This window comes from Antechinus flavipes, chromosome 1, assembly GCF_016432865.1.
Source record: "Antechinus flavipes isolate AdamAnt ecotype Samford, QLD, Australia chromosome 1, AdamAnt_v2, whole genome shotgun sequence".
Lineage (NCBI taxonomy): Eukaryota > Metazoa > Chordata > Mammalia > Dasyuromorphia > Dasyuridae > Antechinus > Antechinus flavipes.
Genome location: NC_067398.1, coordinates 398,292,730 through 398,306,798, shown reverse-complemented (window position 1 = coordinate 398,306,798; position 14,069 = coordinate 398,292,730). Strand labels below are relative to the sequence as shown.

General features: G+C 32.5%; 1 protein-coding gene across 4 annotated transcripts in view; it reads left to right on the top strand.

The window, feature by feature from the left end:
* The window catches only part of CTNND2 (catenin delta 2), a 1,133,181-nt gene that overhangs the window by 225,470 nt on the left and 893,642 nt on the right, over positions 1–14,069 (top strand). For all 4 annotated transcript variants that reach the window (XM_051969857.1, XM_051969856.1, XM_051969854.1 and 1 more), the window contains one exon: positions 3,635–3,768. In XM_051969857.1, coding sequence (XP_051825817.1) covers positions 3,635–3,768 — 134 coding nt within the window. The remainder of the gene's footprint in view (positions 1–3,634; positions 3,769–14,069) is intronic.

The window sequence follows — 14,069 nt, the reverse complement described above, 5'->3', positions numbered from 1 at the left end:
TTTGTATAGGTTCCATGAACTGCCGACAAGAAAGTGTACTCCTTTGTGTCTCCATTCAATTTTCTCCAAAGACCTATCATATCTAGTTTTTTTGGTATGCTATTTACCTCTTTAACGTCTTTCTTATTTATTTTGTGGTTTGATTTATCTAGTTCTGAGAGAGCAAGATTGAGATCTCGTACTATTATAGTTTTGATGTTTATTTCTTCTTGCAACTCTTTTAATTTCTCCTTTAGGAATTTAGATCCTACAACACTTGGTGCTTTTATGTTTAATATTGATGTTGTTTCATTATCTATGGTACCCTTAGCAAGATATAGTTTTCTTTCTTATCTCTTGTAATTAGATCAACTTTTGCTTTTGTTTGATCTGCTATGAGGATGACTATCCCTGCTTTTTTTACTTCACCTGAAACAAAATAGATTTTGCCCCAGCTTTTTCCTTTACTCTGTATGCATTGATCTGCTTCAAATGAGTTTCTTGTAAACAACATATTGTAGGATTCTGGCTTTTAATCCAGTCTGTTATCTGCTTACATTTTATGGAAGAGTTTACCCCATTCATATTTACAGTTAAAACTACTAATTCTGTATTTCCTGCCATCTTATTAACCCAAAATTATACTTTTCTCTTTCCTTTTTCACTCTCCCTCCTTCTCAGTATTTTACTTATGAGCACTACTTGCTTCAAGCAGTCCTCCCCCTTTAGAGACCCTCCCCCTTTCTTATACCTTTCCCTACTATTTCTCTTTTTCATTTCTACTTACCCTACACCTTCCCTTGTTCCCTTTCTATAAGGGAAATTTTTTCCCACTTTTCATAAAATGAGAAATGTTTCTTGGTGAAACCAAATATATCTAATATTCTCTCTTTGGGCCAGATCTGATGAGGGTAAGATCACACAATATTTATCATCTTCCCTTCTTTCCTTGTATTATAATATGTTTTCTTTGCCTCTTCCTGAGACATAATTTTACTCATTTTATCTTCACTTTCCCCTTTTTTTCTGTTACAATTCCCTTTCCACCTCTAGTTTCTTTTTTATATTATAACAGTAAAATCAGATTATACATGTATTCTCTATGTAACCCCATAATAAAAATACAGCTCTCAAGAATTTTTTTATTTTTCTTTTTACCTTTTTATACTTCTCTTGAGTTCTATATTTAGAGGTCAAATATTTTGTTTAGCTCTGGTCTTTTCATCAAAAATAAATGGAATTCCCCAGTTTCATTGAATGTCCATCTTCTTTCCTGAAAGAAAATATTCATTTTAGCAGGTTAATTTATTCTTGGCTGCATTTTAAGTTCCTTTGCCTTTTGATTTTTTAAACTGGAAGCTACTAGGTCCTGAGTAATCTTTATTGTGGCTCCTTTTTATTTGAATTGTTTCTTTCTGTCTGCTTGTAATATTCTTTCAATGGTCATTTTACCTTCTGATTGTATGATATCCAGGCAGTTCTCTTTGATGATTTCCTGAAAAATAGTATCTAAGCTCTTTTTTCCATTATGTATTTCAGAGTCCAATAATCATTAGATTGTTGCTCCTCGATCTTTTTCCAAGTCAGTTGTTTTCCCAATTAGGTTTCTTTTTTCAATTTTTTTTTTGGTTTTTCTTGACTGATTTTTGTTGTCTCATTGAGTCATTCATTTCCATTTGTTCAGTTCTGAATTTCAGTGAATTATATTCTTCATTTACTTTTTAAACTTCTTTTTGTATTTGTCCAATTGAATTTTTAAATGAGTTGTTTTGTTCTATGGATTTTTTTTTTCTATTTCACAAATTCTTTTTTTTTTACGGAGTTATTTTCTTTTTCCATTTCACAAATTCTGTTTTTAAGGAGTTATTTTCTTTTTCTGTTTTACAAATTCTGTTTTTCTGAGAGTTGCTTTCTTTTTTCACTTTATCAAATCTATATTTTAATGAGTTATAAGCCTTTTTCATAACCTCTTGCAAAGTTTTCATTTCCTTTTCCCATTTTTCTTCTAGCTCTCTTTCAAGATCCTTTTTAATTTCTTCTAGGAGAGTCTTGTGTGATGGGGACCAGATTATATCAACTTTAGGCACGCCATCTGGAGACAATCTGCCTTTATTCTCTTCACGGTTTGAAATCTCTTCTTTTTCACTATAGAAGCTGTCTACCATCAAAATTCTCTTTACTTTTTTACCCATTTTCTTAAAAAATTAAGGTCTGCTTTTAGGGCTGGGGAGGTTTTTCAAGTGGCCGCAACTACATAGAGCAGTTCTGATTCACTCCCGGTGCTGGGTGGTCATGGCCAGGTCCATGAGATTCTGGCATTTCGGGGTTCACTATTGATCTTTTGTGTTTGTGTTGGATGTTTTATAACTTCTCTGCTGATCTACTGGCAACCAGAGCAGAGTGGCCAACACTGTTGTAGATTCCTATAGATCCCTCCTTATAAATTCTCCTCCATGCAGAGTTCACACTGCCCCACAGAGTAAACACTGCTCATGGAATCCACACTGCCCCAGGACTCTGTGCTATCTATTGTGGCACTTGTGCTCAGCCTTGTGCTTGGCTGCCTCCCTCCAATTTCCAATTGAAACAGATCTTTTCTGGTGATCTTCAAAATTATCTTCTGCTCATAATTTGTTACACTCCCAAAATTTGTGGGTGTTGCCAGTCCAAAGCTAATTTTATGGGCTGGATTTGCTAATTAGTCTGAAGGTTGTAGAGAAGGTCAGAGAGAAACATATGTCATCTCTGCCATCTTGGCTCTGCCTCTGCCCTTGTACCTTTCTTACCAGGATAGCATATATAGTCTCCAAATTAAATCATGTATTCTTTGCTACTTAGTGACTCCTGTGCAAAGTAGAAAAATAGGTTATGATGTTAAGAAATACATTGAAAATATGGAAAATATGGAAAAATATGGAAAACATATGAGACATCAGAGAGGCTAGCAATCTTGAGATTACAAAGAAACCTCATGCTTTTATATCATGAATATTTTTTTCAAGAGAAGAATCAGACTGTGTTATGCATGGCACATTCTTAATAACATTACAAAATTAAATTGATTTTATTTTATTTTAACATACAGCAAAAGAGTTGTTATTGATGTATAAGAATCATTCTTGAGTCATCTGTCTAAGTTTATTCAATGTAAATATGTATTACTGTTAAGTCTTGCAGTTAAAGACCAACTAATAATTTAATTTAATTTAGGATTTGAGATGGTATGGAATTATGGTTATGCTCTAATTTTTTCTCTTTGCAATTTTAAGTCTCTTTGATGTATGCAAAAGTCTCTTTCTTATCATTTCCACTTGTTTTCCTTCTTCTTTACTCCACTTTTTCTTTTTTCTTCATTTTTGTTCCATCATTTTTACCATTCACTTTCTACTTATTCCATTCTCCTCCTTCCACCATTACATACTAATCTTGAGGAATAAATAAGTAATAAATGTGTGAGATAAAAATTGTGGATAAGGTTTATGAGAGAGAATCCATTTTTTTTTTTGCTCAGTCCTTAATGTGTTCTTTGAGTTATGCAGCTTTCTTTTCCCCACAAGACAATGAAAACTTAATAGTAAAATGATGCTTTTCTAAAATTAATTTGGCCACTTTATATTAATTAAAATCACTAATAAAGTGTTTGTTTTAATTGTAGGAGCTATGCCTGTTCCAGACCAGCCTTCATCTTCAGAAAAGACTAGTTCTCTGAGCCCTGTGTTGAATACATCTAATGGGGATGGATCAGAAACTGAGACAACTTCTGCCATTCTTGCATCAGTCAAAGAACAGGTAAAATAATTCTATTCATATTATTTATTTGGTAAGAAATGGTAATTAAATAGTGATGTACAAAGTCAAAATTATTTAGCTATATTGTAGAATTTGCTTCCATTCATTGTATTGGTTACCAGATGTGGAACTGAATCAATGCATTGTTACATTATAGCATTATCATAGAAATATAGTGATATAACAGCAAAAACCTTAGGCCAAAAAAAATTGCTATAGTCCTTACTACTTTATCTGTATTATCTAGAATAAACTACTTCAGTTTTCAGGCTTTAGTTGTTCAGAAGTTCACTGAGATGTTTGAACAAGTTGATCTCTCAGGTACTATACACCTATATGACTTTTAAACAAATTATCTATGTAGATTTTCTTGATTATTGAAATACACCAGTTAGAGGCATATTGTCTTGGATGATAATACTAGACATAAATTGATGATTGTAGTAGACATCTATAGGACAATGAGAAACAGATAAATAAAGTTAAATGAAGTTTTTTTTAATGAAATCTGTGCTTCTTCATTATTACATGTCTGATCTTTTTAGAAATCTGTATGTGATTGTTTGCAAATAGACTTCTGTGGGGTTTTTTTAAGTGGCTGGTTTAAATTCCAAAGAGCTACACAATTTCAAGAAAGATAATCTTTGCTTATCTGAGAGAGTTCTCATACAATTCAGAGAATAATTATATGAACTCCTGATAGCCAATCCTACCATGTCATTTCTTCTTTTAAAAAGTGGATAATAGTGGATTGCTGTTCTAGTCTTCTTCCCATTTCTCTACTTACAAGTTATTTAGTGGTGATTAGATATTTTCTCATAGTTCTCACTAAACCAAAGGGTAAATTTCAGATGGTCATCCATCTGAATTGGTTTATAAACAGGACTAGTTTACTCTAGGAACAAAAAGGAGTAGCTTTGCCTAAATAGGAATTCTTTTTTGTGACAAGAATATATTCTACTTACCTTGGCAAAGCACACATAGCCTACTAAAGCTGCATCAGAACTGTAATTGTAATGTGGGACTTTTAGGTTTGTTCTATTGCCTGATTTGTTTTAAAAAATTATTGAGGGTTGATAGAAAGAGGATTTGTGAAATTCCAGATGATTAAAGTTTAAAACCTTTAAACATTGATGTACATTCTTTAGTTTGTTAATGAGAGTATTTCTTCAATATGTTACATATTTTCCTTCTTTATTAGATAGAGTACATTTACTATCACTAGATATCACCCATACCTGGAATAGTCTTATGCCCCATTTCTACTTTTTAACTTTACACCTGACTTCCTTCAAGTCTAAGCTAGTCATACCTTCTGTAAGAAGCCTTTTCCAGTTGTTCTTAACCTTAGTGCTTTCTGTCTGGGATTACTTCCCATTCATCTTATATTCATTCCTATCCCTGTATCTAGATCATCTTATATAGCTATCATCTATATATTTGTCTATATTATTTGCATATCATTGTTTGCTTATTACATGCACCATTAAACTAAATCTAAGACCATTTGTTTTGGTATTTCTTTCATTATATCTCTAGTGCTTAATATAATATTTGACACATAGGTACTTAATGAATGCTAGTTAATTAATTGACTTAATTTCTTAATGATTTATTCATCATTAATACAACTCAGTTTGATTAAACAAGCATTTATAAAGCCTTCACTGTCTATGGGCCTGCCCTACATACAGGGCCAAAATTGGCTTCCAATAATTTGCAGGATATGTCCTATGTTTTCATATAACTAAATACAAGAAAATTTGAAAATGGAGAAAACACTAAACATTAGGAATGTAAAAAAAGACCTAGGGCACGTCTTTCAAATGTTTCTTTCTGTCATTGACCCATGAGACACTCTGCTGAAGTCTAGGAACTCTTTCTAAAAATTATATTTTTAAATAATTGACCTGCTAATATTTATTATAAATTCCCATATTAAGAACTCCTTGTTCAAAGACTACCCAAATAGACAGGCACTGTTTTGCTTGTCTAACTGATTATTCTTCTGCTCCCTTCCTTGTCAGCTGTCACTTCTCAGTGTCCACTTCTAGCACTCTTTTGTCCCTTAGGTAAAAGTTTTCAGAGGGAACCTGAAGACAAAACTTCTTAAGTCAGAAGACTCAATTTCACATATAATACCTAATCAATGCTTCCAGAGGTAAGGAGATTTTTCTCTTTGGATTAAAGTATTTCAGTTTTTGGAAAACAAGTCCCCATGCTACTTAGAAACCATTTTTACTTAACTTCAGTTGCATGGCTTTATCCCCAAATGGTTCAGGTTACTGAAAATATATCCACTAAATAAGGCACTGTATCATTATATTTTACAAATTATCTTGTTAAATTCATTATTCAAAAGCTATGTAATTTGGGAAGAATAAATATCATTCATTGTTTCTATATCCAATTATTTTTCAGCAAATATTTATACAGCTCCTACTTTGTGGAAAATACTATCCTAGATATTCAGGGTAACACTAATATAAATATGATTCAGTCACTGTCATTGAGGATTTTATAACTTCTTTCTCTAGCAATACATATTGACTTTAAACTGGTTTCTTCTTTTGCTGTTTGTGATTAATTTTCATCAAAGATTTTCACCATTTGATGAGAATATCTGTTTTTTTTTCCACTGAGATTATGATTTCAATAATACAGAGAACTTCAGAAAAGGGAGCTCCATCTAACAATGCATGCTGGAAAGAATCACACAAGTTATACATATAAAGAGTTGTCTACAGAACTCAGTAGCAACAGCAGCAACAACAATAATAATAATATTTAGAATTTATATGCTATATACGTCTTAGACATTGTGCTGTTTTACAGATATTTTATCCTTGCAACAAGCCTGAAAGACAGATAGCTTTAATATTTTTATTTTACAGTTCAGGAAACTAAGACAGTGATTAAGTGATTTACCCTTATCTGGTATGTGTTAAAAGTGAAGTATTTGCTTAGATTGTCCTAATTTTAAGACCATATTTCTTTCCATCATTTTACAATTTGATGTCTCCACAATTGGATGTATGCTCCTTGAAAATAGGGACTATTTTTTTTTCTTTCAGCTTTGTAATCCTAGTACCTAATTAGCAAAATGCTTTATACAGTTGTTGTAGTTGTCAGTTTTTTAAAATGTGTCCAACTCTTCATGACCCGATTTGGGTTTTTTTTGGCAAAGATACTGGAATGGTTTGTCATTTCCTTTTCCAGCTCATTTTATAGATGAGGATTAAAGGCAGACAGAATTAAGTGACTTGCTTAGGGTCACACAACGAGTTCATGTCTAAGGCCAAATTTGAACTTATAAAGATGAGTTTCCTGACTTCACCTGGTAGTCTATAGACTGTGCCACCTCACAGCCCAATGCTGCTTTATATAGACTAAGCACTTAATAAATTGGATTATTATATTATAATAGTTTGGATTGGATTGAATTGAATTCGAATAGATTGGATATGATCAATTCATTAGCCATTTATTCTTTTTGGAAGTCCAAATGGTAGTTCAGGTTCACAGGTCATCTCTATTTTTAAAATATTTTCTGGATGTAATGGTAAATTGCTTAATGGCAGTGACTGAATCATATTTATATTAGTATTATGCTGGATATCTACCATAGTATTTTCCACAAAGTAGGAACTGTATAATTTTTTGCTGGAAAAAAAAATTGGATATAGAAACAATGAATATGTATTCTTCCCAAATTATCTAGCTTTTGAATAATTAGAATTTAATAGCAAGAAAATTTGAAACATACAGTGCCTTATTTAGTGGTTATATTTCTAGTAACCTGAACTATTTGGGGATAAATTCATGCAACTTAAATTAAGTAGAAATGGTTTCTAAGCAGCATGAGCACTTGTTCTCCCAAAGTTGATCTACTTTAATCCAAGGAGAAAAATGATCTCCTTACTCCAGAAGCATTGATTTATATGTATTATATGTGAAATTGAGCCTTCTGACTTTAGAAGCTTTGTCTTCACGTTCCCTCTGAAAACTTTTACCAAAGGGTCACTGTTATAGACTTTTATAAGATGGCTCCAAATTATGACCATATTGTGTTTACATATGGTCTCATTGTATTTGAAGAGGAAGAAAGTCTTCTGAAGTTAGAAGAACCAAGTTTGTGTCACAAATTTACCATTTACTAATTATGTAACTTTGCTGGAAATATCAATGCAATAATAAATAACTTTTCTGAGTCTCAGTTTCTTTGTTTGTAAAATGAATGCATTAGCTTAGAAGATATCTAATATCACTTCCAGCTTTAAAAACTATCATTTTTTGAATGCTGGAGTAGATAAAATATACATTTCTTGAACTGTGTTGCTACCTTAGAATTTTTTTGTATTTATTGAATTGAATTGAAAGTTTTGTCTAAAATTTATTTGATTGTTGTGTGGGAAATTCCTCTCAACAGCAAGATGTCTTCATAATGAGTAGTGTAAGAGATAGCAAAGAGGCAGAATGGCAAGGGTACCTGGAAACTGATATGCAGGGAGAGTGCAGAAAAGATAAGGAAGAAATAAAGAGTAATGAGACAGCTAGGTGACAGACTAGATAGCACACTAAGACTGGCATCAGAAAGATTCCTTCCTGAGTCCAAATCTGGCCTCAGACACAGATTAGCTGTGTGACCCTTAGAAAGGAAAATACTACAATTATGACTATTACTACTATTATTATTATTACTTCTAACAACAATCAATATCCGCCTCTTCCTTCTCCTCTTCTTCCTCTTATTACTATTATTAATACTACTACTTATGCTTGTGCTATAAGTATTGTCATTTTACCAATAAGGGAATCAGATTTGAGAGTTAAAGCACTAAAGTCACATAACTAGTAAGGGACTTTATCAAGTAGGATTCCAACTCAGATCTTCATGAATACAAGTTCAATACTATATCCATTATACCATATAGCTACCTCTAAAATACCAAGAAAAATGTCAGAGAAATGAGGATTTTATCCAGAAATAATGGATGTCAACTATTCTCTTATATTCCCAACACATCTATTACAACCTTTTTTTCATAATCATACCTTTCCTTGATGATTTAACCTTTATTTCCCAGAATCATAGCACAATATTTTGCACATTTCACAGTAGACTGCATATAAAGAAGGTTTAATAAATATTTGTTATCTTCACATAGCAAAAATGTGAATGTATAGCTTTCAATCCATACTTGAAGAGGGGTCTATTCTACAGCTTTCTCTGTCTCCACATCAATACCCAAAGTCTCAATTAGAGATGTTTTTTTGTTGTTGTTGTTGTTGCTTACATCCACCTAAACATCCTCCTTTTAGTTTTAGTCTGTCAGAATATTTTCAACCTTAGTTTGTTTTTCAACAATTGCTACCAACATTTTTTTGTTCCTCACCTAGTCTCCCATATCCTCCATGAATTTAAAAATCATTCCTAGAAGCAAGAAGAAAAAAGAAGCAAATTAAAGTTGAATAGCTAACTATTTTTCTTAGCATCTATTGTCATTCCATCTACTTCAAAAAATGAAGATTAATATTTTGGCCTTCTTATTCTTAACATGATAGGAAAAGCTCATTTGCTGTTATCACATTTGATGCTCATGACATTATTCAGGTGAAGTGTTTTGCAAATCTTAGGAGATAGAGAAATATTATTTTTCTTCATCATCATCATTAGCATCATCTTCACTGTTACTATTTGACTTCTTAAGGTTTCCTCATTACTTCCATCTCTGAGCATGAATCTATTCACTGAACAGGAATTTTGTCACTATTTATAATGTTTATTCTTATCAATATGGATAAAACCAAGTCATTCTAAAATATTTCTTTTTCAAAGTAAATGATATATTATATACCTCAACAACAATATTGTATGAGGATGTATTCTGATGGAAGTGGATTTCTTCAACAAAGAGATCTAACTCAGTTTCAATTGATCAAGGATGTTCAAAAGCAGCTACACCCATACAGTATCATTGTTGAAGTATATAATGATCTCCTGGTTCTGGGAAATGAATATAAACTGCTTGCATTTTTGTTTTTCTTCCTGGGTTATTTATATTTTCTGAATCCAATTCTCCCTGTGCAACAAGAGAACTATTCGGTTCTGCACACATATATTGTATCTAGGATATACTGTAACCTATTTAACATGTATAGGACTGCTTGCCATCTGGGAGAGGGGGTGGAAGGAGGGAAGGGAAAAATCGGGACAGAAGAGAATGCAAGGGATAATTTTGTAAAAAATTACCCTGGCATGGGTTCTGTCAATAAAAAGTTATTAAAAACAAACAAACAAACAAACAAAAAAACCCAAAGTAAATGATATTTAGTAGTGACTTTCTATTCACTGAACTATGAATTTATATCAGATATAACACTTTTTATTATTAATTTTTAAATTACCAAAAATATAGTATATAAAGGAAACTGTTGAAAATCATCACATAATAGTCCATTCATAAATTATTTTTCTAGTCAGTATATCAGTACATTTTCCGTATTAAATTAATGTCATTAGAATTAGAGATTTTCTGATAACATGACAATTCTCTAATACTATCAATCATTTTAGACTCTTTGGGAAATTTGTGTTACAAAAATGAAGAGAAAACCTACACTCAAGTAACCTTCAGGAAAAGATCGAGAAGATCAGGAAGATTACATGACTAGATGAGTGAACTTTATATTCAAATGTATTCAAAAAATAAATTATAGTAATTAATCATAGGTTACGAACTATATTTCAAAAACCAGGGTTCATATTATACCACACTTGATAAATGCCTTGATTGCTAATTTTGAAATAAGTTATCAGTTTCAAATTAGGAGATTTTCTTTGTGATTGAAATCCTTAAATTTGTGTTTTTCCTTTAATTGACCTTACTAGTATTTGGACTGTAAAATAGTTATTGTTTATACTATTTCTTTGAACTGTGACTTGAGAGAGTAAATCAGAAGTGATCAGTCTTAGAATTGATGAATTCTTTCAGGACTGATGAATTCTATGGGGTTCTAGACTGGGAAAATCACAATTATGGAGGTAAGCAAGGACTAGAATATTTTTTTTTCCTACATAGTAGAGACTTGGAGTGCCTTGGAATCATAATTTCAGACAGATATATAACTATCACGTCTATAATCAATTTTCATCAGTAACTATTGCTCCTTACAATCTGACCATCTGACTTGGCCCTTTTCATGTTGTACAAGAAAAATCAGATCAAAGAGAAGAAAAGATGAGAAAGGAAAAAAACAAGCAAGCAAACAACAAATATGAAAATATTATGCTGTGAACCATATTCAGTCCCCATAAACCTTTCTCTGGCTGCAGATGTCCTTCTCCATGACAAGTCTATTGGAAATGGCCTCTTATTGAAAGTGAGTGATAATTTTCAGATGATGAAATTGAAACTATTATCACTCATATGAGTGTTCCAAATCAGTATTGATCAGAGAACTGCAAATTAAGACAACTCTGAGATACCACTACACACATGTCAGACTGGCTAAAATGACAGGAAAAAATAATGATGAATGTTGGAGGGAATGCGGGAAAACTGGGACACTGATGCATTGTTGGTGGAGTTGTGAACGAATCCATCCATTCTGGAGAGCAATCTGGAATTATGCCCAAAAAGTTATCAAACTGTGCATACCCTTTGATCCAGCAGTGTTACTTCTGGGCTTATATCCCAAAGAAATACTAAAGAAGGGAAAGGGACTTGTATGTGCCAAAATGTTTGTGGCAGCCCTGTTTGTAGTGACTAGAAACTGGAAATTGAATGAATGCCCATCGATTGGAGAATGGTTGGGTAAATTGTGGTATATGAATGTTATGGAATATTATTGTTCTGTAAGAAATGACCAGCAGGATGAATACAGAGAGGCTTGGACAGACTTACATGAACTGATGCTAAGTGAAATGAGCCAGAACCAGGAGATCATTATATACTTCAACAATGATACTATATGAAGATATATTCTGATGGAAGTGGATTTCTTTGACAAAGAGACCTAACTCCATTTCAATTGATCAATGATGGACAGCAGCAGTTACACCCAAAGAAAGAACACTAGGAAATGAATGTAAATTATTTGCATTTTTGTTTTTTTTCCCAGGTTATTTTTACCTTCTGAATCCAATTCTCCCTGTGCAACAAGTGAACTGTTTGGTTCTGCACACATATATTGTATCTAGGATATACTGCAACATATTTAATATATATAGGACTGCTTGCCATCTAGGGGAGGGAGTGCAGGGAGGAAGAGGAAAAATCAGAACAGAAGTGAGTGCAAGGGATAATGTTGTAAAAAAATTACCCGGGCAGGGGTTTTGTCAATAAAAAGTTATTATAAAATTTAAAAAGTGAGTGATAATACTGTTATGATTTTAATATATTTTAAACTTTTCACTGAGGGAAATAAATGGAAGTTTTCACTGTACAAAGCCCGACTGATCATCCTCATTATAGAATTGTAGAGCACCTTCTTAGCCTGTCACCAAATAAAATAACAAAAAAGAAAAGGAAAAAAAAAACTTCCTCCCCAAAACTGAGTAAGGATTAGATAATTATCATTAGTCCCTTCCCTTCTTCTAATGGGTAAACTCTCTATTTTTAAGACAGGAGAGGTATCTAGTGAACAGCCTTTATTCCACTTAATGAAACTGCTTCAATGCTTTAAGACACCTGTGTCTTTATTTTCCTCATCTAGAACAATCAAAATTATTGACATTTGTGGTTGCTGGACATGACTTTAGCTTAGTTTATGCAGAGTTATTGATATTCTTCCCTCTACTCCGTACTTAGGATATTCAATACAGTGATTCACATTTACATAATGTGATAATTTATATAAAAGGCTTTCTTTTCAATAAGCCTTTGATCTTATTACCTCCGATATAATTATCATGATCTCACTCAAGGGAAGAAGTAGAGAAAGTGTGACTTGCCCAAAATGACATAAAGAGGTGGCAGTAGAGTTAAATGAACTGGATTTGAACTTATTGTTTTCCTTAATGCAAATTCATTACTCTTTTCACTGTGCTCCTTTACCTCTTGATCTTGATCATGATCATTAACTCTTTGTGTTGTGGACCCATTTGGCAGAGAAGTCTTACAAAATCCTCTCTGAGAATCATGTTTTTAAATGCATAAAATGTAATACAGGAGATTCCAAAGGAAACAAGTCATTGAAATAAATGGAATTGTTTTTCTAATGAAGGTCATAGATCCTTTAAATTGTATCCTTTGACCTAGCTTAAGATTTACCATGCTAATTATCATTTTTAAGGAACAGCGTCTTTGATGAATTACATGAGCACAGGACCTCTTGCAGAAAAAGTCAATCAGAAAATAAAAGTAGGAAATCAGGGACAGATCTAAGGGAAATGGACGGGTTTAGAGTCTGGGAAATGATCAAGACTAGTCAGGAAGATCATTCAGACTGAGTAGTGGAATTAAGGAAATACTCAAAAGATTATACAGGAAAGATCAGAATCCTAGGTGAGAAGTAGAGGAAACGGAAACCTAGTCTCAAAGTACAGAAGAGCATATAATAGCAAATAGTAGATATTAGTGGAGTGAGAAGATTTTTGTTGCAGCTAAACGGAGTAAAATCCAAAATAAAGGTAAATAAGTAAACTGCCAGAAATCCTGAAAGCCTAGACAATAAGTAAAGGGAAAGAATAACAAGAATAATATAATAAGTAATAGGGACTGGTTTTGGCTTCCTTTGTATCTCCAAAATTTAGCCCATAGTAGACATTAAATGAGTGATTTTTTTTAAATTGTTAACTAAATAATAGTGCAAATGGATAGCATAGCATCAGTGAGAACTGAAATCTTTAGTTGTTTAAAACATCATCAGGAATCCAGGAAGAAGTCACAGTTAGGTTTACTTTTCTCTTTTTTATATTTTATTCCTAACTGAAAAGTTTCAGAAGGGATTTATCATAAAACTGTCAGCTTGAAACTAAATGTATTTGAATATCATAGATGAGCCAGGTATCTGGCTTTAACTCTACTTAAAAGTCCCTGTGAAGCATTCTGATTAAGTGTGTCAGAGTAAGGGCAAATGTGGTGAGAGTAAGAAAAAGATTTGAAGAAATGTCTGGACACCAAAACATTTAGCAGAGAGATAGGAGAGGAACATCAATGCTAATGAATGAGAGTAAATAAGGTGCAATATCTTCTTAAATAATCTGATTTATGGAGGCAGAGCCAAAATGGCTGAATAAAGGCAGGAACTCACCAACCTTTCTCCTAAACTGCTCCAAATTCTTTTAAATAATGATT